Source organism: Lissotriton vulgaris, chromosome 7, assembly GCF_964263255.1.
Source record: "Lissotriton vulgaris chromosome 7, aLisVul1.2, whole genome shotgun sequence".
NCBI classification, from domain to species: domain Eukaryota; kingdom Metazoa; phylum Chordata; class Amphibia; order Caudata; family Salamandridae; genus Lissotriton; species Lissotriton vulgaris.
The window spans coordinates 435,509,888-435,537,369 of record NC_141695.1 but is presented as its reverse complement, the minus strand read 5'-3'; the positions used below and the strand labels follow the sequence as shown (position 1 = coordinate 435,537,369).

General features: G+C 46.7%; 1 protein-coding gene across 1 annotated transcript in view; it reads left to right on the top strand.

Annotated features, from left to right (window-relative positions):
• The window catches only part of LOC147701799 (sacsin-like), a 305,895-nt gene that overhangs the window by 33,915 nt on the left and 244,498 nt on the right, over positions 1-27,482 (top strand). Inside the window, 1 exon segment of the mRNA XM_086930425.1 lies at positions 16,381-16,468. Within this exon segment, the coding sequence (XP_086786551.1) occupies positions 16,381-16,468 (88 nt within the window).

Here is a 27,482-nt window from a genome sequence, read left to right as displayed (position 1 = left end):
AGCCGATTTTTGCGAATTGCACCGTTTGCGCTAGCAAAAACCTTTGATGCATGTACTCCTATGTGTAGATATGAAAGACGTGAGCGTGGCAATCTGTGGCGATAGGCTTCCTTTGCCCAGCATTAGTATCCTGCTGAGCGACAATGGAAAAGGCACAGAGGTTCAATACAATTGATTTGTCCTCTGAATATCTCCAAAGCAAATTGAAAGAGGAAACCAGATATTAAACATATTTTATGACTGTGCAGCAAGCAAAATGTAAAATTGAAAGATTTAGGCTGAAAGATGATTTGCCAATGGCCACGATGCATTTTCCTGCTTCGAGAAACAATCGAGTTGCGATCTTTTTTGATTTGGGGGCAATAATGATACTGCTGTGGGAAATCTACTAAGGTGACAGCGGCTGAGGGCCTGAGGTGAGCTCGACTCAGAGTATCATAGAGGTACGTCGGCAGGACCGGCCACTCTGACAAGGCTGCTTATATTAAAATTTAGACCGGTCCACTGAAACCTGGAGACTGGCTCAAACCAAATATATTCAGATCCAAGTCTGCTCCAGGTCCTTTGGAGTCAGAAGCGAGCAGAGAAGCCATAGCGTCTGCCTCTTCAGTGTCCCTCTTGTGCACTGCCACATCATTCTCCAGGCCTCCTGGGGTGCAACAGAGGAGAGACTGGGCTGGCCAGCACTAAGGCTCTGGGTAGGCTCTGCTCTGCGGCAGCCTGTAAAGGAGCTTGAAGAATTATGTGGTGGTGCACAAGAGGGATACTGTGGAGGCAGAAATAGGAAGACTTTAGCATCTGTGCTAGCTGGAACCATCCCTTTGAACTGGGGAGGGCAGGGTGGAGAAACGGAGATAGAAATGCCTTAAGATGGTGGTAGTGGGGCACAGGAAAGCAAGGCCCGAAGCGAAGAAACATGGAAGCAGTGGAACGGAAAAAGAGAGACTGTGGAGCCAGAAAGAGGGAGAAGAGAGTAAGACAGAAGGAAATGGTGGGAGAAGGAGATGGAAAGAGGGAGAAAGAAAGGCAGATGAAGGAGGAAGAAGGCAAGAAAGTGAGAGAGTCCTCACACGCTGTTTCCCCCAGCTGGGCTTGTATTCTAAGCTTTTAGATCCGAGCCTGAACCCTGGGTCAGCCCGTCCCATGCATTCTCTGGTTTGCTCACCTCTACCTAAAGCTTTAATTAAACACTGCCTCGGTTCTTTTATTTGTTGATGTAGCTTTTTTGACATTTCCAGGAAGGCTGTTGTTTTAGAGTCTCACCCTAGCAAGGTAAACAGTTCTGAAGCCTCGTGACTCCACAGTGCTCGGCGGACTTCTTCTGGAGTTTCCCTCTTGATTACACACTGTGACCGTGTGCTTCTTTCTGGACCTCTGCCACAGCCGCTGAGCCAGAGGAGCTCACTCACTTCTGTTTATGCCTGGCATCAGTCCCTGGAGTGTGCCATCATTGCAGTGTTATAGAGAAAGTCAGCACAAGTCTCTTGGGAGGGAGGGGCCAGGTGCACATCACAAACTTTACCTGGGCAATCAGCCTTAAAATACTAAAAGCTCACTATACATCACATGAAGTACCCAATCTCCCACCCCCACCCCTACTGTTCCACCCACACAGCCCACCCCGCAGCTTTCTCCTTCAAATTATGGTGCATTTCAACTTTAACTTTCTCCTATAGCCTATGACTGCATTTAATTAACCTCTAAGCAATTAAAGTGGATGGATGAAATCGCCTGAATAACATCACACCCTTCTCAAGCACAATATCATTTTCCCCAAGATGCACAACCAAAACATCCAGGCATCTTATCTCAGACAGAATGCCATTCAAACACTGCATCAATTCCCTTCAACTCATGCCCGCTTCACCCTGGCACGTAATTGTAAACAAACACCAGTCAAGGCCCAAATTCGTAAGGTAAACCCTCTGCGCCACTTGCTGCTCGGTCACTTGATGAACAAGTGGCCCAGCACCCAAGTGGCCACGTCCTCTGCTGCCGGGCCAGCCTCCGAACCTGAAACAGTATCAGTATTCATACAAGAAGCCCTTCAGGGCTTCCCTCCTCCTTCAGTCAAGTGCACATATCTCAGAAAACATTCCCATGACTTGCACCCCAAGCACATTATGTCCTCTTTCGCCTAGCCTCTATTACTAGCCTCGGTCGCAGCTGCAATTTGAAATGGATGTGTGCCATACTCAGCCAGGGGGGCCCGCCGCGTGAAGCGACTTACATAAGACCAAAAGGAGTAGGAATGCCATAGCTGCACCCCAGACTGTGACCTTTACACAATGTCCCCCCACCCCCACAGAGCACTGCCCCCCTCACCCTCAAGACACTGGACATTGGTTGGGCTCTCTCAAAACTTGGAAAACCTGTCTTCCCTATTCTTCTCTGATAAGTCTTTGAAAAATGCAGCCGTGTCTCCAACTGAACGGCCCTCCTGGTGACCTCCTCCCACAGCAATCTGCCTTGGCCCTTGCAACCCAGAAATTCGGACATGTAAAATGCAACAAAGAACATCCACGACATCAGTGAGGTAAATAAACTGACTTCTGCCTCTTCCAACACACCCTGGGTAAGTGCACTTAACCTGACAAAACAGCTGCCATAACACCAGCCTTCTAAGTCTCCCAGCACACCCATGCTCCCTTTCCCAACCTTCGAACATTCTCTGTCCCAATTCGCTGGCTGGCAAGGCATACCCCCCACAATAGTTTACCCATAAAAGCAATACCCACAAGTTTTCCTGCAATTGTCACATGCGACGTGTCCCTGTCCATCAAGTCCAGTATGAACTAAAGCATGTCCTCCACCACCTCACCGTTCTGTACACCCTACACCAGGAATTCCATCCTGGCTTGCCCACATGCTCTTTGCCTTGACTCAGCCAAAGACTCTACCACAAGTTGGATGAACCCTCCTTCGTTACCTGTAAACCAAAACTCTTCCGGCATGTGCGTCTTGTACCTATCTGCTTCTTTGGCCAACTCACAAAATCTATCCCACTGTGAACGAGACAAAGCATCCGCAGTGTCATTGTCCACACCCAGGACATGTCATGCCCTGAACAAGATATCATACTGAATAAATCCCAGCACAAACAACTGCCGCAGTTTCAAAACCTGTGCATCTCGTGCAGACTATCTATTCACAACCTGAACCACAAACATGTTGTCCACCCTCAACAGCACCCTCTGGTGTGCCAACTCCGCTTCCCACAATTTGACTGCCACCACTAGCGGAAAGAGCTTCAAGAACTCAATGCTACATCCCCACTGTCTTCAACTGCACCACTCATTCCTCCATGCACCATCTCCCTTGCCAGTGCAAACCAAAAACAACTCCACCGCGCCGCATTTGAGAAAATCAGGGCACCCAATCCGAATATTCTTGCTTGGGCAAACTCATCCTGTTGAGGGAATTCAAGAAAACCTTGCACATTCTGCGTTCTTCCAGAACCCCACTGAGATGCACACGTTGGGACATGGGAGACCCTAAAGAGCCAAACCCAGCATCCTACAAAATATTCTTCAAACTTCTCCGCACCCTGCATGCAAAATTTAGGTGCCCCAGCTACATTTGAACCTCCCTCACTTCTCCTTTTCTCTAGCTAACAAGCTAGTCAACAATGTCTGCATCACTTCCTTTTTGCCTGGAAGAGTGTTGCTTGCGTTCTTTGTGATTCGATCCCCACAAAGGACAATATTGGACTCTGGCTACCATTTTTCTTGTGTTGCAGAAACCCTCAGTTTATTCATCAGCTCTTGAAAACTTGCCAGACCGCCGAGCTGGGCTCCCCTATGAAAAAAGAATCAACAATGTAACGCGTCAACAGCTTATGTCCCATACAACATGCGAAAAACCGCTGCAAAAATGAACTCAAGCATTCTAACAGTTCACATTATATCGAGCATCCCATCGGCAGTGCCTTGTCCACGTACCAAAAGCCTTCAAAGAGCATACCCAACCATTGAAAAGCATCCTGAGGTACCAGGAAGAGCTTAAAAGTTGACTTCACATCGCACTTTGCCAATTAGGAACCTGCGCCCGCCGTCACCACCAGAGACATGGCCACGTTACTGAGGAATATGATACCCTGGACATTTCCTCCAAAATGAAGTAATTTACAGACCTGCCTTCTGGCCAAGATAGATGCTGAATTAAACAAAACTGCCCTATTTCCTTCTTATGCACCACCCCAATTGGTGACACAATCAATGCCTCCATCGGCAATCTTCAAATGGGCCCAACATTCTGCCCTCAAACCCCTCTGTACATTTTGTTCTGTACTCCCTGTTTGTGTTCCCTCACTTAATGCATATTTTCTGCTGTTTCCGAACTCGGTGGTCTTCAAAACTCAACGAAAACCCCTTTTGAACCCCTCCCACAAAACCCATGCATCCTTCGGCCAATCGAAAAAACCCCAGCCAGTACTCCAAACTGTCCACCTTAACCCATCTGTTCCCATTGGACTATTGCTATTGTTGTGTTCCTGAACCGCCTGTATAGGGCTGCCACTGTCCTGCACTATGTTCCTGGTACCTTCCTGCTGCCCCAAATCAATGAATGAGGGCATACCTACCTAAGCATTTGGAGCACTCATGCAGAAACCTGCAGTACTCCTGTATAAACATCCCTTTGTCAAAAGCCTAACAAGTTCCCCCTGTCGCGTGTTGTCATTTGGCTGTAGTTCCCATCCCTTGCTTGGCGGCGTGCCCTTGAAAAGGCAGATACACTATAGTCAACTCACTGGTTGTGAAAATAGTCTTCCCCAGCTTGTTGGCCCCCAGTATATGTTGCCATAATTCTGTGTCCAGCTCCCCTAAATTTGCATCTGGGTCCCAAGCCAAGCATGCCCAGAATTCCTTGTCGAACTGGTCCCATGCGTACCCCCCCCACCCTGAGTTGCACTTTGCGTATAACATCCATATACCTAAACAATGTCACACAGCGGTCTGGGAACTTCTCACAATATACATGTAAATAAGGAACACAGCTGTCCAGTTCTCTATTGTCAGGGGGACCCTTGGCTGCTTGGCCAGCTCATATTCCTCTTCCTTTGACCCCTCCTCGGAACCTAGCTCCCGATGTAAGAGTTTGAACATCTCAATGTATTCTCCTTTGCAAATTCTTTCTTTAGTAGCCAACATTAAGTGTGCCCCAAGGGCTTTGTCACCCCCATGTAGGGCAGTTTTTTGATCTTCAGTGTTTCGCTATCTGCCCCACTTTTGTCACCTCCTTACTATTTTTCCCTGTAACACTGCTATCCCTACTACCTTCTGTTGCCTTTTCATGGGAGGTCTTTGCACTGTCCATAATTTTGTCCGTATCCATTCCCACGTCAGCCACGTACCACCCTTATGGAGCCACTCCCCAGGCTCCGTCTTCCTCCCCCCCATATGTCCACACTCATGTACACCATCACCGTACATACGCCGGCGTCCTGGCCCTTGCTTGGCTCGATGGTCATTGCCTGAATAGAGCTGCATGCCGTCTCACCAATGGCCATCTTGTCCTCAGCCGGACCTCTCTTCCCTGCATCACACTAGAAAGTAACACATTAGCAGGACACTTGTGGGGTCTAAACCATGCCTCTATGGGCTCCTTTCGCATCTCGCCTTCCTCAAGGCTATCCTCATCATAATCCAGTAGCAACTCAAGCAGAGAGTGCTTCATATGGACACAACTGAGCCTTCACTTACGCTCCAATGTGGGACCGAAGCTCCTGCCTTAGTAGTGGGCCAATGCGTGGCGTCCAGGGGGCGGTAATAACCCCCCCCCTATACCACTCTGCCAATGCCACCCATCTGTCCAATGCGCCGTAAAAGCCGGATGCTGCATGTGACCTTCTAGCTGGTAGGGCAGGCTAGGTCGCTCCGGACCTGCTTCTCCCAGCTGCGATGGGGACCCCAGCAGACGTCCGGTGAACCGCACTGGGCCCTGCCATCTCTTCTCAGGGTAAATGAGCCGCTCCCAGCTCTTCTGAGTCCAGACACCAGAAAGAAAGACAACAGGACTGGCTGGCTGGCTCCCTTACCCTGGTCCCTTGCTACTCCAGATGCCCTCGACCAGCTACCCTCCTTCACGTCACTGTACCACCTCACTCCCACCTACGCTCCACCCCACTTACCCGATCCCCCACTTATTACCCCCTCCACCTCCACCTGCTCCTCAAATTTCCCTTCATCCTCCTCCCTGCTCCATTCTAACATTGCTGCAACTAAAGGGATGTGGGCCCCTGGCTGCGCCCCCCCCCCCATCCTGTCTCAACTATGCCCTGCCACCCCAACTACTGCCCCTGACTACTGCTAGTCCTGGCCTATCTGTCCACACCCCTGAGTGGCGCCCCAACCCCCAAGGGCACTCCGCTGCCCAGCGTACTTGCAACCCTTTCGGGCTCTCTTTAAGCAGTCCCACTGGCCTAGACACAAGCACCAATTCACTTGTACCTAAAATGGTGGCAGTGTGCCCAAAAGAAGCCCCCTATAAAGCTATTGGGCTATACTGGGCTACAAAAGTAAACACACTACAAGAGCGCAGTCATGGACTGCACCACTCTCCCAAACTCCCTGGGGAACTGACCTCTCTATGGCCGGCTGCCCCCTGAAGCCCCCTTGCCACAGAAAGCAGAACTAGGTATCTCCAGCGGCCAATCTCGGTTATTTTTATTAAAAGTGCGTCCAAAGGGAGACGTCCTAATGCTTACACCACTGGTCTGTACAACAAACCTCAAGCTTGTGACACGAAGCAAAATGATGGGGCAAACCAGCAGAAAGTGAGGGCCCACTGAGCTTCCCTGATCTCAATATTCATTGTCCTTGGGTTGGATAGGGGCATGAACCGTGGTGGTAGTCCAGGGATGCAGGAGTCTTCATTTTGCTCCTGCCTAGAACAAATGATGCAAAAGCTGCATCCAGGCTCGGATGCAGCGGTATCAGACAGTCATTGAACCGTTGGTGAGGGAGCAGATGGTGAAAGGTAAAAGGCACAAAGGAAGGAGCTACACTGGCGTAGGGGTAGTAATCATGTGGCAGTGCGTGTTTGAATCCAGCTAAGATTATTGTGGCAGGTTACAAGAACAGATCTATGGCAGCTAGTTGTAGCAGAATTCCCCACCTGTGTTTCATCAGCTCAGCGCTGCCTTGTCTCTTGCACATGAAAGGCCTCGCCTAGGTTTGATCCATCTGAGTGCAGTACGACAGACCCACATGCCCCATGACTTCCAGATAATACCCGCATTACTCAAATTCCCAGTCTTCCTCCTTCTAGTGATGTTTATCTCATTCACCTGACAGGATTTACCTATCATACCTTTAAGTGTTGTTTTTTATATTCAATTCAAAAAGTGCTTTATCCGAGTGATTACTCATAAAAGCAAAACATACACAAAATATTGGCAATATTAAAATAGGATTAAATTTACAATCAGACACATTCACAAAGCACTGTTGAATCCATAAGATACAATTAATTAAAAGAGGAGTCTCACAGTATTTGCTAAGTAATTAAAAAAATTAAAAAGAGATTTGATTAATACATTATTATAAAAACATTTATAATTTAAAAAGCGATAGTGTCAATTTCATGGGAACAAGTTTTACATACAGAGAATAGTCAATTAACTAGCAGTCTCTGTGTAGCTACCAAGTCCATTATTAATCTAAAAAGCTATAGAAATAAATTCATAGAGACAGATTTTACAGACAGAGAATAGTTAATTAACTAGCAGTTTCTGTCTGATCGCCCATGCCCAGCCAATATATTTAGCTGTGGCTATTAATATCCATGTAAGTGGGCTTGAACATATAATGCGCAGAGCAACAGAACTACAAGTGGTACCAAGGTTCCTGCACATAGGTGCTAACCAGGCGCGCCTTGGGGCACAATATGCTTTACAAGAGAACAAAAAATGACCCAGAGTTTCCTTCCCCGTTCCACAGGCTGGGCAAATGTCACACCCCCCTGAGCCCCATTTGGCTGTCAATGATCTTATAGGGAGGGCTCCAGCTCTCAGTTGGAATAGGAGCTTCCTGTCACCCGGCTTTGAGATAATATCCCAGTACGTCTCCAGAGCCGGGTACAGTTTTACCTCAAGGAAGCCCGCGGACATGGACCCATTACTAGAATTACACAAACTCTTGCTAGCAACGTGTTCCCAGAATATATTTTTTAGGGCAGACTTGGTGGTGAATGATGCACCTGCTGGATCAAGCCATATAGGACTTAACACAAGCTCGAACAATATTGCCTTCAGTGAATTGAGCCAACTAATTTTATGAAAACAGTCCGCCTTTATGACATCAATAAAACCTTCGGCATAATGCGCAAGCTCGGGAGTAGTCCAGAGTCTTTGCCAATATAAGATTGGTCGTAGTCTGGCTAGGTCCTTGATTTGTTTCCTACCAAGCTCATATCTTAGAGGCAGGAGTGGAGTACTTTTCGGGGTGCCAGTGAGTAGTCTTAAAAATTTGTTCTCTGACCCTTGTGGAGAGTTCAAATTTTCAAAGCCCCACATCTCCGCACCATAAAGTGCGGACCCTATAGCTTTTGCTTCATAAACCAGCAAAGCTGGCTTGACAGGTTTGGTCAAAGACTTCCTATGTTCTGAATTGATGGCACCCGATAATTGCTTATGTCGCAGGGTAGCAATATTTATATGCTGGCTCCACCTGTTATTATCTGCAATGAGATTTTACCACCTCAAGAGGCCGCCCACTCATAACAATTTTAGACTTAAAGCTACGGTGTGGTTTGAAAGTCATGAGTTTAGTTTTAGTGGCGTTCACCTCCAACTCATGTTCCCCACAGAAATTCTCAAAAATGGACAGAGCACGCTGCAAACCACTAGGGGTTTTAGACAGAATAAGCGTATCGTCCGCAAACATTAGTATAGGGATTTTTAGCCCTGAAAGAGATGGAGCATCGACTGAAGCTGTTACCATGCGGGGGACAACACCATTTATGTACAAAGTGAACAAGGTTGCGGCCATTGAACACCCTTGTCGAACCCCTCTTTCTACTGGAAATTCATCTGTGACCATATCATGGCCTCACCACTGTATTTTAGCAAAGGTAAGCTCATGCAATCGCATTACCAAGGTCAATAATTCCTCAGGGACCCCCAGACTCTGTAAAACTTGCCACAATTTAGCCCGTGGCACCAGGTCGAAGGCAGCCCTCAGATCGACAAATGCCGCATATAGGCTGCCTCCTCCCAGTACCACAGTCTTCCATTGAAGCAATTGGAAGCGGAATACTTGGTCCACCGTGCTTGTTGCCCTTCGAAATCCTGCTTGGTAGGGTGATAGGATATTATTGTCCTCTGCCCAATCTAGGAGCCTGTTTACAACCACACGGCCACTGTCCTTCTACACCCCCTCCCGCCAACTACGTTCTTCCAGCCAAGCCCTCGCCACTGTACCTCGCATCAACAAGACCACCATGGGAGGCAGATCCTTTTCATACCTGGCTGCTAAAACATGGAACTCTCTCCCCGCTTACCTTCGCCTTACCCAGAACCACCTAGCATTCAGAAAGCAACTTAAAACGTGGATATTTGACAAGTAATTCTCCTCCCCTTCCTAAGCGCCTTGAAACCCTCCGGGTATGTAGTGCGCTATATAAATCCTTTGACTTGACCTGACTTGACTATTTTTTGTACAGTGTCAATAAGGCTTATTGGCCTATAATTACCCGGCTGTGCACGGTCTCCCTTTTTAAACACAGGGATGATCACTGCTCCTCTCCAAGAGGCCGGGACCTCAGCACCCTTGGCAATGAAATTGATAAGTAAATGGATATATTTACACCACCGCTCTTTATCATTTAAAAAGATATCTGCAGGGACGCCATCTGAACCAGGAGCACGTCCTCTATTCACAGCATTTATAGCAGTCATAATCTCTTTGTCATTAAAAAGATTACCGTGAGAAAAGGACATAATAATACTCTCCTCACATGTAATCTGAGTATTAAGAGCATACTGTGAGCTAAAAAATTCTACCCAAGCCTCCTGAGGTACGTTGTTATTAGGGGGTTCCTCTACTCTCTCGCTACCCCATTTAACAATATTCCAAAACGCTCTTGAATCCTTTCTGTCGCTAGCTTTTTTCAATTTACACCAATGTAACTCATCCCAGGCTCTTTTGGCTTTCACTATGCAGGCTTTATAACTCTTTCTGGCTAGGCGGGTAGATTCAGCCACCCTCTTTTTGATTGCCTGACCCAGAGCCAGACGTGCAGCCCTACATTCGGCATTATACCATTTTGCATCTTTACTAGCTCTAGCCCCATTTCGCCTAAAGGGTTTCAGAAAATGTTTTTTAATCTTGGCGAAAAGGGTATCATGGATGTTAACCACTTCCGCCAGGCCAGAGGGAGAAACACTGATTGTTTCCAAAGCAACTATAGCTTTGTCAGTTTCATAATTGATATTATCAATAGCCTGTTGATTGGTCACTACGCTAGCCCATTTAAGCCTACGCATGTTATTTTCTGGAATGACCAACGGTGGAACAAGAGCATTCAGGCAAGTAGAATTTGTCCCAGCGGGCCACCATTTGTGCTCCACACATAAGGGGTTGTGATCGCTCTCGGATCTCACGGCGACCCCCATATCACAGACAGATGACCACAGCGGTAAGCTGCAAATAACATAATCTATCCTGCTTTTGTGTCTTCAATTATCAAAGGTCATGGAGCCTTTTCTGTCCATAGCTGTACGTCCGTTCAAAGCTCTCAGACCTTTTTCTAGGCACATTGCATTCAGATCTATAATGTCCTCAGTCCAACGTGTAACTAGCTTTAGATCCAACGCAGGAATACCCCAATGGGAGTCCTCTTCTGCTCCAATGGAGGCCTCGCACATGACCAGGGGCCAGGGGCTCAAAAGTCCGATTGAAATCGCCTGCTATTACTACATTATTATCTGGGGAAAATTTATCAAGAAGATTACCCAATGCAATTAAAAGATCTACCACCCTTTACACTCCTAGCATATATGTTGTATATATCAAGTGACCCTGATACATCACTAGTTACCCTAATCAACTGGATGTCATTATGGCTAGTCTCTACATTTTTTATGGTAAGTTTAAGGTTCTGACGAACCCAAATTGTAAGACCCCCCATTGGTCTCCCTTTCGGGCCCTTTATTGCTGGCACTGAGAAATTTAAATAAACTAGCACAAATACAGGTTCACATGCCCAAGTCTCTTGAAACATACATACATCATATGAGTTAACAAAGCCAAGCCAGTCCCCACAATCTAATTGGGAACATAGCCCAGCCAAATTCCAAGAGAGTAGGTTCCCCACCCCAGTTGGACAATCAAGTTTCATTTCAGGAGTTACATTCAAAGAAGAGGGCACTCCTGCTACTGATACTACTGAACTTGTCTGCGCTACTATGCTTGTAGCATCCGATTGGACAACCTCATTACCATTATGGACAGGCAGGGAGCATAGTCTCTGGTCTTTTATAACTGATGGTAATAGACTTTTACCCCCTGGGAGTCAATCACAATCATTCAAATTGGAGAGAGCTGAGAACCTATTCTCAAGATTTAATCCCCACTCAGTGGGTTTAGCAACACTCCTCCCCTTGGCTGAAACCACATTCCATTTTGTTCTTAATGTACCCCGATTGGGACCCCCCCCCCCTTTCCGGTAGTAAAAAAAGTCTAAGGTAAGTGGGATGATGTCAGTGGATCTTCGCTGTGGCGGTAAAAGATTGGGCAGGATGTTGGTTAGTACCTCAGGATCTGTAAAATTCAAAACAACACAATCGCCCCTAAATCTTTTTGGACTGCTTCCAATCCACTCCACCCTCCTGGCCATAACTAGTTCCTCTGCCAGTTGTTGCTTACCCCAGGGGGTTATCACCATATTATTGGTTAGCCAGTGTAAGGCTTTGGACAACAGTGATGAAGTAGTTTCATCCTGTCCTGGAGCCAGTGTTGGAACATTAGCTAAAACAAGGACTAGGGGAGAAGCCTCAACTATAAGCTCAACCGAGCCTTTCACAGGTTCCGGAGCTGGAAGTACAACAGGAGGAACAACTACCCCTTGCTCGCCATCCACTACAACTACCTGTGGAGCTACAGGATGATTAGACAAGGGGAATGCTCCTCCACCACCCTCATATCTAGATGTTCCATTCTTTAACTCAACCTTGTTAACGACTTCTGCAGGCAATTTTTCTACTTCCTCCAAAGTTTTACTCAAAAGGCCCCCTAATCGTTTAACCTAGTTAGTGAGCTTATCTATCCTACCTACCAATGGCTTTACGATTCCCTGAATCTTGGTATCTATCATGGCCGGCAACTTCTTAAATTGCTCATTGGTTAGAGACATACAGACTTTGTCAATTGACCCTTCTTCCTCCACCACAGTATTACTAGGTGGAGAGCCAGGCTTCTTTCGACTTGAACGAAGCCCTCCACGCTTTGGCTGACCCTTTCTTACTCCTCTAGTAGTGCGCGGTGCAGGCACTGGGGTAGGGGCTTTTTCCTCATGTGGATGTAGTTCAGCCTCATCTTCACTAACACTAATTTTCAGTGCACAGTTAGTCTGGTCCAAGATAGCATTGTCATCAAAATCAGGTATTACAACAGGACAATTACTATTAACTGGGTCAGGGGATTGAGATGGGTCAGGTGCCGGAAAAATAGATGTAGGTGATTTAGGAGATACACCCAACCCGAGTGAGGATCTCCTCTCACTATTAATTTTAGCAACTACCTGTACTAAATAGTTGCCCATGGTATTTTTTGCCGGGGATAGCTTTTTACTAGGCATAGTACACCAATATACAGTACCCTCCCAGAAACACAGTATAGATACGATGGAAATGTGTACCTCAGACCCTCAAAACAACTTAGCCACAATGCATACAAAGTCAGTGCCAAATAATGTCCTGGGTCGGCCTCGAGCAATGGGAAGGTCTCACCTTAGAGTTACGGGCATCTTTATATATGTAAGACCACCTTTGTGGTTACCCGAAGGGACCTTTTGTGCTTTCTCCAAAAAGTCAGGGGAAACCACACCAAGGAAGCCAGGTTTAACAATGACCAAGAAGTGCGCCTCTGCTTGCAGGGGCACGATAGAATAAGAAACAGACCTCCCCCTATACCCCTCACTCCCATGCTGTCTGGAGCAAAGTTGCAGGAGTAGACCAAGTAGGGTAAAGAAACAACTGCACAGGTAGACAGAGTGGGATACAGAAGCAAACAATCCTATGTAGACCAGCTATTGTACCTTTTCAGAGATGGGGAAAACAGCAGAAGTTACACTAGTGATTCCTATTGGTAACATAAAGGAGGGGATGAGCTTGAGATATGGTCTATATGTAAGTGTTAGTTTCTTTGGGGGTAGGATAGGTAAATGTTGTATGAACCAGGCAAATCCTACGTTCTAAGGACAGTGGCAAGGATGGCGATCAAGGAGGGGATGCTAACAGTACAGATGTTTTGTTATGACTCCCCTCCTAGGCCACCCACACCATCTTATGGAACAGCTGTGGGACCATTGCATCCCTTTCTTCTTGATGGTCACTGGCCACTCTTCTCGTGTTTGCAGAGGAGAAGGAGGTGGCATGGAAGACTTTGCTGTGTCCCTCTCTCTAAGTCCATCTTTTCATTTTCCTTTGATTTGTAATGTATATGATAGTTATATATTTGGCTCTTTCAGGCCTCTCTGTTTTTTCTGCTGTTAGTGCTCTGATATTTTGAGCGTCCCGCCCTGCTACTCAAAACCGCTATTCATCAGACTAGTTATCTGTGGACTTCTGTTGGGAGCCCATAACGTGTGATATTATAAAGTTAAACTGTTTATAAAGCATACAGCACTTACATAAAAATAATCACCACATAGTTAAGGGCTTGGTAGAAAGTGTCTGATCACAGAAATACAGTCCAATTGGGAGGTACACCAGTCAATCTGGAAGTTAGTAAGCAAACTAGTATGCCTAAAACATGGGTTGACTCTTATCAGATGGTGCCAAATTACTTCTTTTGAAGAGTGTCTATTGAATGGCCAGGAAGGGGCAGGGGACCCACAAAATTCAAAATGCCTTCCCTAGTGGCCTGACATTTGACATTAACTTTATTCTCTGGCATGTAATGTTGGTACAGAGGCAGTCCACCTCTGGGGCTGACATGATGCCTATCGCAAACCAAACGCAGTTACGTGCAAAAGCTTAACAAGGTCAGTTGACTGTGTCAGTTGACTACATGTGGCATCAACCTTAACCCCATGGTTAAGTATTTGCAGATCCTGAATATGAGGACCTTTGTGGCTCTGCTAAGACATCCGACTGAGTCAGGAGGTTCCGCAAGTCTGCGATCACTCTACACTGAAGGCTGAGGTGAAGTTTAAACCTGTTTGTAATTTTGAAGCTCCCAGAGCTGGATTAAAACGGACAATAAATTTACTATCTAATGTTAATGGATTTGTAAATGCAAATATAGTGAAAATAAGTATTTGGCGCTTGCTGAACAGATACAAGGATGACACAAAATTAGATTATTGTAGAATAACCAGGTTTTGATTCCTTCCAGAAATATCTGTGGGTATTTTTCTGTCTCAGCGAATCTGCCACATAGTTGCACAAAATTGGGGCCTGCAATTAGAAAGAATGAGCACGTTTTAATAACCTCTGGAATCCCTTTAGCCAAGTCTGTTGCTAAAGTGGAAGGATCAAGTGGACTGTTGTGGCCAAATGTCTCCCTTTTGGAAGGCTAGGCCCGTGGGAAAACTGTTTCTGTGAAAGCTGCAGAGTGCCCACCATTGTACTTGATTGACAAGAAGTCAAGTGACCACAGTGGAGGAGACAGAGGAGGTTCTGCTATGAGAAGTATTCTGCCAGCATCATTCTGGACTCACTGAAGTCGAGCAAGATAATTGTTTGGGAGACCAATTAAATGCTTCCATAATAAAGCTTGCAAGACACAGTCATTGACTGCAGAAACAAGATGGCGGCAATAAAGATGATGCAGAATTCTGCTTTTAATAAAAGCATGAATTTAAAACAGCGCTGATCTACTTCTCCGAAGATGCAAAAGTATTCTCACTGAGGCCACTGGAACAAGTCCAGTGAGATTAGGCCGATGGCAAGATTATCATGAAAAGATGAAAGTTTGAGAAGCACAATCTCCCCTGTTCCACTCATTAGGGTGAAGATAAAAACTTGGATATCCAATGACTGACCATGTCACCCACATTTCCCACTCCTGCAGTCGCATGGGACTTTTGTGTCACTAATGTACTGAAAGGAACATGTCCTGAACTAATGAAGCGCTATTAGAAAAGGGATGCGGGTTAAAGAAACAAAAGGGATAGGAAGGAGCAGCAAGGTGTGCCCTACGAGAGATCTGAAATAGATTAAGAAGAGGTTTAACAATACTCTGTTTGTGATATAAGACGAATAAAGGTATCCTGAACCAGGCCTGAAACAGGGTGTGGATGTAATGAGATGGTGCACATTGAGTAACCTTGTGTCCACACGCTTGATAGGGGATGGAAGCTGTGAAAGGGGAAGAAGGAAATTCACAGGTCTGTCAAGCCCAAGTGTTTTTTCTATAATTATATGTTTTCAGTCCCTCTGAATCTGTTTTCAGGCATAGCCTCTAAAACCTACTTGTTGACACCTGTCTAATGGGTACTTAGACCGGCAGCCTCTCTTCAGGGCTCTCAGCTAGCGCCGGGACGCCTCTTCAGAGGCAGCTGTGCGCTCCACAAGTGCCAAAAATTGAATTGAATTGAAAGTTTCTGCAGTGGACTAGTGTTTCTTTTATTTACAACTGATTCACGTCATTTCTGCAAAGAAGATGTGTGCTTATCATGCTGCCAAACATTGAGCCGCTTTGTAACGTCAAGAAATCCTGTGCCAAGGATATAATTTATGGATCTCCAGAGTTACTAGATGATATCCTTTAAATCTTGGCGAATTGAGTCCATGGTTCTACCTGACCTTTCCAAACCAGCAGCTTGGTGACACTGCTCACTTATGCGAAGAAATTGAAAAGCAGCCCACTAATAGTGCTGTCGGAATCACGGAGTTTGTGAGATGGGTTGGTTTCCTGACACTGGTAAGATTGGGTCCTTGAACAGTCGCAAATCATCTTTGCTGGGGGTTTCGCAATTTCTCCCCCAATTGAAAAGCTTTCCCTGCACACCCACATGCAACAGCTGGTCAGAGATTGCACACGAACAATCTCTGACCAGCTATTGCATAAGTTTAATAATGCACTGTGCAGTGATGTCATTTCGATTTTGAAAGGCATAGAAGGATTATAATGTGACTTTGTGAAATATGGATAGAAATATAATGTTATCACAAAACCTCTTATTAATAGGGCGTGGTTTTTCTCCCCTTTTCAGAAATAGGTTCGCTCAGAAGTCTCCCCCATTCTTGACATATCTAAAGAACATACTGCGAAAATACCCCGATGGAGGACAGATTTTAAAGGTAATTTGCCTTTTATTCCTAATTATGACACTTAATAAACATGGATTTACCAGTTAATTTAAAGTAATTACTTTCTTCTAAAACCACAGAGGGACTCTTGTGATAATCATGAGGCAAATAAGGGTTAAGTGTTGATTTGTTTTTTATAGGTCTAGTTCTCCATTTTGTACGTACTCAAGAGCAGCAATAAGGTACTACTACTATCATACTCATAAGTGTTTTATTCTCCGTCGAGTGACCTTTAGATCTGGAGCATATCATCACCCAGACTTGTGTAATTTCCTATGTCATTATGGAGTTAACCACTAAGCATTACTGCTCACTGTAAAAGGATTTCGGAATGAAGGCCCAAAATATAAAGGATAAATTATGGCCTTACTGCCTTTTATCCCAGAACTCATCCTCTGGCCCATGTCCAGCTATACCACAACAAATCTACGAAGACCTCAAATGGTTCATGGGTCATCTAGGTTAAAGGGGGACCTAGGACTAGGGATACAAGAATCATTAGATTGCATGACTTGTATCATCTCATGCATACCAGCATCCTATTCTCCAGACTTGTGGAAACATTTCAGAGCCTTCAAAAATGTAGAAAGGGGTGACAAATGTCAAGGAAAGTCTAGAATCCTAACCAGAAACCAGAAACATAGCTTGGTCAAATTCTCATACAATCTGGATGTAACATTCACTAAATAGTGCTTGCAGAAGGTGTGAAGGTCTGGTTTTCAAGGCTGAAACTGGTGTTTCGTACAAGGAGTCTGTATAAAGACCTGAAAGTGTTCGCATGATAATATAATCAAAATAACCTCCAAATGTTCAAATTGTGTAGGGCACCTTGAACTTCTGAAGGGGGGTTTGAAAAGAAAGCAAAAGGAAATGTGTGTTGTCTCTTGTTAGCATCTTTTCTTAAGCCAATTGGGTTGGTGAGGAAAAAAACTAAGGGCCTAATAAGGAGTTTGGCGCAGCGGCGCCGGCTCCACTGTGCCAAACCCGCACTATGACCGCCTGCGTTATTACGAGTTGTAATAGCACAATTCGTAATACAGTCTGTGGTCCTTTGGTCTTTCCCATGGCGGTGCCCTAAAAACTGCAATGGGAACAGATAAAAAGTTCCAGCACGGCATGGACAGTGACGTCCATGCCGTGCTATAACTGGGGGGAATACACGAGGGGCGTCGCCGGCTTGGGACGGAAGTGCAGAAGGGGCAGGCCGGACTGTAGCAGCCAGGAAGAGCAGCAGAATGTGGACCGCCAACCGGAGGTGAGACAAATCGGATGAGGCCATGAACGGCAACCAGAGAACACAATGGGTAGACCCAGAGGAGGAGTTCAGGACCACAATAGGCATGGGGTCCTGGGTTCGACTAGCACCAGCACCGATTTGGAGTGCGGCTGGGCAGACGCCCTGGTCGGAGAACCTCGTAGGCCCAGAGGCCGTAAGGAATGTACCCCTCAGGCTGCAGAAGGGCATGCAGCCGGGATGGGGGAAGTATGCAGAGCCAGCTTGGGTTTGCCTGAAACGAGGGAGCGGAGAGGGCCACACCTGAGGCTACAAGAACTGAACAGGGCACCAGGAACCAATTGGCCCTGACGACGCAGGAGGCCCCAGTAACAAGGAAAATCCCCAACGTAACCAAGTAAGAAACTGCGATTGAGCCTGGACTGTGGGGGCATCTGGTCAGCCAGAGCTGAATGGCCGGCCGTGGGTGCCCCATTTAAGTGAGCAGCGAAGGCAACCCAGACTCCGGTGGGGGGAACGGTCAGAAGGACTCCGGAGGCGAAAGAAGTGTGATCTCCTGGGGTCCGAAGCATACGAAAATCTCCCCATGCTTAAGAAACCCAGAGTAGAGCAGTGAAAACCTCAGGGGCGTCATTGGAGCTGGACCAACTTCAACCACCACCTGACCAAGGGGACACGGAGGCTGCGGCAACAACTAAACTCGCACTCCAGTGAGATGGTGTAGCCCAATGGATAATCACAAACAAACAAGATGGACAAATATGCAGTCACCAGGCAAAACCTAGAGGTGGGGGCCAGCTCAGAGATACCGCCCCCCCTCCAGGGCCTTCACCTGGGGCCATAATGGCAGCAATAAAAGACCTTAAGGCCTCTCTCGAACCAAAACTAGACTTGGTCACTATAGATGTGGGTCTTCTATGGGTGGACTTCCAAAAGATGTCTGATAAGGTGAAAACAGCGCAGAAACATATTCACGACCTTCAGACATCCTCTAAATCTTTGGAGGAACAAGTGTGTAGACTAACGAAACAGCAAGAGATGCTAGTGGTGAGAGTCTAGGACCAGGAAGGACGCTCCAGGCGCAGTAATATACAAATAGTAGGGGTACCGGAGGGAGTGGAGGCTCAAAGTTTTGACCTGTTTGTCGAAGACTTGACCATGACACATCTCCCTCCCAAATGCCTATCAAAGTTCTTCTTGGTCGAAAGGGAGCATAGAGCACCAATCCCACAGCCAAGACCTGGTGCCCAGCCGTACACTATAATAGCTGGAATTTTCAACCACAGAGACGCAATTCTGAGACCTAAAATACTACAATACGCTTCTTCCCTGACTTAACTCTCGAAATTCAGAAGCAAGGAAAGAGTTTCGAGGAGATCAAAAGGGCCCTCAGAGATAATGAACTGAAGTATATGATACTGTTCCCTGCCAAGCTGCAAATCCTCGCAGAGGGGAAATCCTGGTTTTCCACTCACCAGCAGAAGTCTGGGACTGGCTGGATGGGCGGCAAATGCAGTAGGGTGGATTCCGGAGGGCCCTGTGAAGGGCCCACCCCTGCAACAGCCATGATGGGGGTTCTCAGAGTGAAGAAGAAAACCGACAGGACGATGATGTAAACCCAGGAAAACCTTAAAACTTGGACACAAGAAGAAACTGCAAGTAGGTGGGGTGGGACGAAATGAGGTCAAGCCCAGCTCTTGGGGACTTCTTTGCTCTTCCAGGCGAGATGGACCGGGGGGGGGGGGATGGTGTGTCCCCGCCTGAGCACTTGGAAATAGACTTGGCGCTCCTGTTGCCCACAGAGGGTCAGCAGGGTTGCAAGAACTCACATTGTAGACAGGGTGGAGCAGGCAACCCCCTAATATGGCTATGTTACACTTGAGGGGGACAGCTGCTTTGCAAATTGGGGTGGTGGGCAGTTCAAATCCCACAGGGCAGGGTAGCAGGGAGGGGGGACTTGGGGAACAGTTCAGTTACACATAGTTTTAGTAGCAGTTGTGAAGAATTTAACAAATCAAAAGATATCTCAAGAGATGGGGAGGAGCCTCGAGTCTACAACAGAACCAGTGATCCTGACCTAAAATTATTACAATTATTGTAGTGATACATGGCATGGGCACCCAACCAGTCTGCACATAAAATTATGTACAGGAATGTAAAAGGACTGGAGGCAGAGATTAAGCGTACACTAGTACTGGAATATATAAAATTCCAAAAGCCCAACCTAGTTTTCCTGCAGGAAACCCACCTAAGGAGACAGACATGCAAGGCCCTGGGTAGGTGGGGGTACACACTCATTGCACATGAGGGCTACTCCTCTGAGTCATGGGGCCCGGGTATCCTACTCTGGTTGGCAACGGCATATACCCCAGAGCGAACCTGGAGAGTCCCCCAAGGTAGATTTGTGCTTCAAACGGGAAAGTGGGTGGGGCAAGTCCAAAATCCGGGTTCAGCCTATGCCCCACCAGCAATACAGAGAGGCACCCTCACCTCCCTTAGAGCGACCCTACTAGACCTGCCAAATGGACTCCTGATCCTAGGAGGAGACATGACTAATGTCATGTCCACAATGCTAGATATATGGCCTGAAAGAGGGGAGATCAGGAGTGGAACCCCCCACGCCCCCCCTTAGCAACTTCACGGAGGCAGTGGGATGGACTGACTTATGGAGGTCCCAAAACAAGAGGGAACGGCAATACACACACCTAGCAGCATGGCATGGCAGCCTCTCAAGACTAGACTGCCTGTTCACCCTCCGCGATGGGATAGGTCGCTTCTGGGACACTCAGCACCTAGCGCAGGGTATTTCAGACCATTCCCCGGTGTTAACCTGGTTCGTAGGTCAAGCGGTAGATAACGTCCTACCACCCTGAATAGCACTGTGGCACTTGAAAGATAGACAACTAAAAGATCAGCTAATGGAAAGCACAGAGAGATACTTCCAACAGATTGAAGGTTCGGTAGATTTGCACAACACCCTGTGGGAGGCACATAAGGTGGCAATACAGGAATGGGTTCAGGCTCTAATCGGGGTAAAAAAAGGAAGAAAAGTGGCGAAACCAAAACCTGGAATGAAGTATCAAAGAATTGGAGACCGAGATATTAAAGGGAGGAGCTCAGAAGGTAGACTTGAGAGGTCAACTACGCCTCAGGCAACAAGAACTAAAGATATAGCTGAAAACGCAGAAAGGGCCCACGCCCTGGTGGTGCAAAGGAGACTCTACGATGTGGGAGACAAAGCCAGCAAACTTATTGCCTGACTAGATAAACGAGATAGGGTCAGAAACTGGGTGACCGAGATCCACGACCCTGCACAGGGAATGCATACTAGAGGTGGGGAAATGGCAGAGACAATCGTAGCTTATCACGTACAGCTCAAAATCCAGTAGATCCCGGTCAGACTGTGCAGACTCATGTAAACAATGGCACTGGACACACTCTCAAGGGAGGATAGGGAGACTCTGGAGGTCGACCTGACGGTAGCGGAAATAGAAGGGGTACTTTGGGAGCTGCAGTCAGGGAAGGTGTCGGGGCCGAACAGCCTCCCCCTGGAGCTGTTTATACGTGTGTCCCACAAGATCCCTCCTCATCTCCTCAATATGTTCCTGGCTAGTAGAGACTCAGGGACTCTCCCAGAAGATTAAAGAGTAGCCACAATAGTAGTAATCCCAAAGATATGTAAACCGGTGACGGACTGCAGTTCCTACCTCCACATATCGCTGCTCAAAATGAAGCCCAAGGTGTTGGCTAAGGTCCTGGCAAACCGCTTAATACCCGTCTCAACTTGAGACTTCTCTATGGAGTAATGTACCTGATGGTGAAATCAGGAGTGGAGAATGCTGTTGTCCTCTCATTGGATGCAAGAATGGCATTTAACAGTGTCGAATTGGAATTTTTCCTCGCAGTTCTGCCCAGATTGTGTTTTGGCCTTAAGCTTTGCTCCTATGTTCACCTACTCTACACTGAGCAGCTGGCCAGGGTATGGGTGAATGGCAAAAACTCCTGGATGTTCATGCTGAGCAAGGGCATGCACCAGGCGTACCCCATGTTGCTTATGATCTTCGCCCTGGCGCCCCTGGCAACTGGATACGAGGGGACCTCTTGATCAGGTGCGTTGTTGGAGGAGAAGAATGGAAGGAATGAATATCCCTGTATGCATATGACATCCTGCTCTATGTGGCAAGGTCTGCTCCTCGATACCGAGAACCATCCACATCTTTAACCTCTCTGTGAGCTACTGGGGCTATCAAATCAAATGGGACCAGTCCCTAGTTTTCCCGCTCTCAATGGGAGACCTGGACCTGCCCATCCGATGTCTGATCCGGGTAATGGGGGAGGGATTCCAATATCTGGGTGTTTACATATGTAAAAGTGAGAGACTTTTTCCAGTACAACTTGCTCCCCCAAATAGAGCGCTTTCAAGCAGACGCGGCCCACTGGAGCATGCCACCCATTTCCCTAATGGGAAAAGTTGTACTTTTCAAAAGGATGATCCCTCACTCATGATCTACGTGCTCCAAAACACCCCATATAAGGTCCTGGACATATACTTCAGCAAAGTCAACAGCACACTGAGGGTGCTACTATGGGATGGGGGAGAGGCACGAGTATTCCTAGTAAAATTACAGCTGGGATACTATGACGGAGGCATAGTGGTATCGGACCTCTGAGCCTACTTCTGGGCGGCCCAACTAATAGTGGTAAATGACTGGGTGTTTGGTGGGAGAGACAATCTGGCCTTAGGGTAGACCACTGGGCCAGGGGTCAGGGGTAAGGGGGGGCAAAGAAAGGAACGCTCTAATTTCATACCCAAACAGTACTACAGGCATTGAAAGCAGCCAACCGACACCTGGGAAGGGATAATAAGCTTACAGCAGAGACCCCATTATGGGACAGTGATAGTCTGGGAGAGGTGAAGAAGCTGCACAGCCACACATGCTGGCATTTAATAGGCATAGATAAGCGGGGGAACTTCTGGAGAGGGGGTTCACTATTAACCTTTAGTGAGTTGCAGACATAGTATGACCTAGACTATAGGGAGGCATTCCGATACCTGCAATTAAAGCAAAGCATGCACCCCACTACCACCTACCTGAGGGTGAACAATTACCGGACCACTCCCCTATGGAGGGCCGGCTGTTCCTTGACCCTATGCCCATTAAGGCAGTCTCTTCAACATATCAAAAAATAATGAGCAACACACCGGACCGCCTCATCCGCATCTAAGTGCTGAGCAACGATTAGGCTTGCCAGCAACTGATACACTGAGGAACATCGTTTGCTATATTGTAATTTTTTAAAACTTGTTTTTAAAAAAAACGAAACTTGTTCTTAAGTAGCGCTGCCAATTTATTCTCTTACCTTCCTGTGCCAGTTCTAAGCCCTGTTCCACCGTGGTGTGTGCCGTTTGTTGTGGAGGGCAGTTTGAACCTGAACTACTCTAGCTGACTTCCGGGTCAGAGGAGGCAGACTCTTGCCTGTGCGCCATCTCTCTGCTGCATTTACATAAAAGCAGGATGTAGCAGCGGACGCGCGCAGCAGGCGCGCCGCCGGCGTGCCGAAGGCGCGCCAAAGGCAAGCCCGTCTGCTCCTGGACCGGGCCCAGGGCCAGAACCCCTGGCCACGACACCTCGGAAGGGGAGATGAAACGGACAAATACTAATGCCTCTCAACGAAGTCGCAACAAATTTAATCTTACAGCACCATGTCATAGGATTGACCCTCTAGTAGAGCCTAAGTCATGCCCACATTGCAACATTAAGTTTTGGTTTACAAAGACGAGGGCCTGCTCAAAAACGGAACTTGTCCCTCGTGAACATAAATCTGCTCCCAAAACGTTTATAGGACTACTTATCAATACCCATTCTTTGATAAACCATAATGTCGAATTTGCGGAACTACTGTCTGCCCACGAAGTGGACATGGCTTTTGTTACAGAAACTTGGGCAAACAGCACATCAGATGCTGATCTGGCCCTAGCTATATCCCAAGGTTTCTCAATCATAAAAAACAACAGACCATCCATAAGGAGGGGCGGATTAGCAATTATAGTGAACAACTCTTTGGATGCTAAAGGCTCCCCAGCAGGCAGCAGCTCAGATTGTGAGCTGCTTTCCTTTCGCATCATTCTAAGTGACAATTACACCTTCCACGGAACATTACTATATAGACCCCCATGCACGACTAACAAATGAAAATTTGAAGACATTTTAAGCCCAATATTAGAAGCTAGCACTGACTCTGAGGATTACTGCATACTAGGTGATTTTAATTATCAATTTGAAAATCTAGCAGACCACAATACACTATCACTAACAGAGGCAATGGCCAGCGCAGCGTTAGAGAAAAAAATCAGGCACCCGACACATGACGCTGGCCACACTTTGGATGGGATATTTACATCTAACCCTCACCTCAAAATAACAGAAGTGCTGCCATTGCCATGGTCAGATCACAGAGCCATCCTTTTCACAGTAACCACCATACACCACACGCCAAACCCTCACATCCCTCACAAAACACTAACAAAACGCAATTTAAAGAACATTGTTCCCCATCAGTTGCAACACATCTTAGCATCCTCTTATCCTGACCTTAAAGCAGAGTCAAACCTAGCAGCAAACAGTTTTTACAACTGGGTTAAGTCCACAATAGACCTGCTGGCACCGGAAAGGAGTGTCACTAGTAAGCGCACAAAGAAATCAGAACCCTGGTTCTGCGAGACCTTGCGCAAACCGAAGCAGATTTGTGGAAAAGCCGAGCGGCGATGGAGAGGCAACTATCCTATTGCTGACAGAGAAATATATGCCCAATCACTGAACACTTATAAAAAAAGGATAATGGACAAAAAAAGTTAATACTACTCAGAAAAAATACAACAAGCAGGCAATTCTAGTAAAGAACTATTCTCAACGGTAACCCCTTGGGCGCGGCCGCGATTTTGCGCCTGTGCGGCACTTCTAAAGAATAAGCGGGTTCATGACGGCCGCCAGCTGTCTTCAGCACACGAGCACCTTGATGCATGACGACTGGGGGTCGTCATCAGCATGGAAGGGGTTAAAGGAACTCATCAAACTCCCAGAACCACCAGAAACAGACACTAGTGAGTCTTTCTGCAATCAACTTGCAGGATATTTCAAGGACAAGGTGCTCACCATCTTTCAGTCTCTCTCAGACGGAAATGATGACATGACAACCATCTCCGCTCCAAAAACTCCCCCCCCCCCCCCAACTTCATCCTGGACTCCTTCAATCCACCAAGCACTGAACTAACTACTCAAACCATCAAATCCATTAAATCTGGAGCACCATCGGACCCATGTCCACCCATGATTTTTCACATGGCACCAGAGACTTTTAGCGAACAACTTAGCCCACTTTACAAAGAAGTAATAACCTCTGGCATCTTTCCTGATGCATGGAAAACAGTGTCAATCCTGCCTCTACTAAAAAAGGCCAGCGCAGATCCTAATGAACCCAGTAGCTAAAGGCCTATAGCTATAATCCCTTTTCCAGCTAAAGTACTGGAAAAAGTGCTCAACTCTCAATTAACAGCTTTCATCTCCTCGGCAGACATACTGGACTCCTCCCAGTGTGGATTCCGACCGGGGCACAGCACAGAAACTGCTCTGGTCACGGCAACTGAAGAAATCCGGGCAATTCTAGACACGGGAGCCAGAGCCGCCCTAATCCTATTGGATTTGTCGGCGGCTTTTGACACCGTGAACCATGCTATACTAATCAAACGGACCGAAGATGCAGGAGTCAAGAACTCTGCCTTAAAATTGATCAAATCCTATCTGAACAACAGAAACCAATATGTCCAGGTCGGCACCTCTCGCTCAGAAGAATTTACGCTACCTTGTGGAGTGCCGCAGGGCTCCGCACTGAGCCCTACGTTGTTTAATCTCCACGTAACGCATCTAGCCTACATCATCAGGAAACATGGGTTTAAACTAATATCTTATGCCGATAATACCCAAATTGTGGTATCAATCTCAAGCAGCCCTAAAGACACAGCAGATAACTTTAGACAATGTATGCATCACATAAACCTATGGATGGGGTCGAATTGTCTGAAGCTAAACAGCTCTAAAACTGAGGTTCTGCTATTTGGATTAGACACTTCCTTTTGGGCTCAGAACTGGTGGCCACACAACATGGGTGCGCTCCCCACCCCAATTCAAAAAGTGAGGAACCTGGGCGTCATCTTTGATGACAAATTGTCCTTTCAACATCAGGTCAACAAAGTCTTATCAATGACATTCCTGACGTTGAAATCCATACGTAAAATAAGCACCTTAATTCCTCCAGAGGCAGTGAAAACGTTAGTCACAGTTTTAGCGCTGGCTAAACTAGACTACGGAAATGCCCTATACTTAGGCATCCAAAAACAACATCTGGTCAAGCTCCAACGGGCTCAAAATGCAGCTGACAGAGTAATACTGAACATCGCTAAATTTCAGTCCATCTCAGAAGGCCTAAAAAAACTCCATTGGCTCCCCATGAAAAAAAAAGAATAGACTTTAGCAGCCTGATTCATCAATCTCCCGTTTTGCGAGGCCCTAATAGCGAATTATAGCGATTCGCTATTAAGGACTCGCAAAACGGGATTCATGTAGGATTAGCAAAATTTATTGCGATTCCTACTGATTCCTTATTTGCGATTAGCAAATTGCTAATCGCAAATAAGGAAAAACTCCCCATTCATTCCTATGGGCCAAAAGGCCCATAGGAATGAATGGGGAGTATTCCTTATTTGCGATTAGCAATTTGCTAATCGCAAATAAGATTGCGATTTGAAGGGTGCCAGGGGTGTCCAAAGGACACCCTGTAGCACCCCTCAAATGCACATTTGAACAGGTGTTGCGCACACACATGTCCAGAGGACATGGGTGTGTGTAACATGCAAAAGAGAAAAATGCACTAAAGTGCTTTTTACTCTTTTTTCGCAATTTACCACCAAGTCAGACTTGGTGGTAAATTGCGACCAAATATTGCGAATTCGCAATTTCCAAATGGTTGATGAATTGGATTTAAGGAATCTCTATTAGAGATTCCTTAAATCCAATTCCTCGCAAATATGCGATTTCGGTAATAGCGATTTTTGTATTTGGGATGATGAATCCCAAATTCAAAAATCGCACTCGCAAACGGCCAGATTCTCAGAATCTGGCCATTTGCGAGCGCAATTCATGTTGATGAATATGGCTGTAGGTCTCTCTGCCTGGCATATAAGGCATTACATGGTCTGGGCCCAGCCTTTCTGAAACAACATCTTACCTGGTACCACCCCTCAAGACATCTTCGCTCAGCACAGAACAAACTTCTTCAGACTCCAAAGTACAGGAAAGCTAACTGGGGCGGAAGAAGCTTTTTTCTTGAGACAGCAAAACTATGGAATTCTCTTCCAATAAACATCAAGCGCTGTCCAACATTACTTGGGTTCAGAAAGCTGTTAAAGACATGGCTTTTCCTAAACTAACCTACTCAATCAAACTGACCCACTCCAGGAAATCAGGCCTTTGTTCTGCCGCTATGAGCGCCTAGACCCTTCTCCCAGACCCCCTGTGGTATAGAGGGCAGTGAGTTACTGCCAGTTTTCTTTATCGCGTGACTTTTGGAGCGGCTCAAAGTCCTAAAGGCTGCAAGTTCTCTTTTAAAAACCAAGCCGTCAACATTTGTGCATTGTTGTCCTTCCATCTTGGCGCTTGCGATCCAGGAGATTTATACGGGATAGCTGTGTTATTGCGTCAAGAAGCATTTATTGTT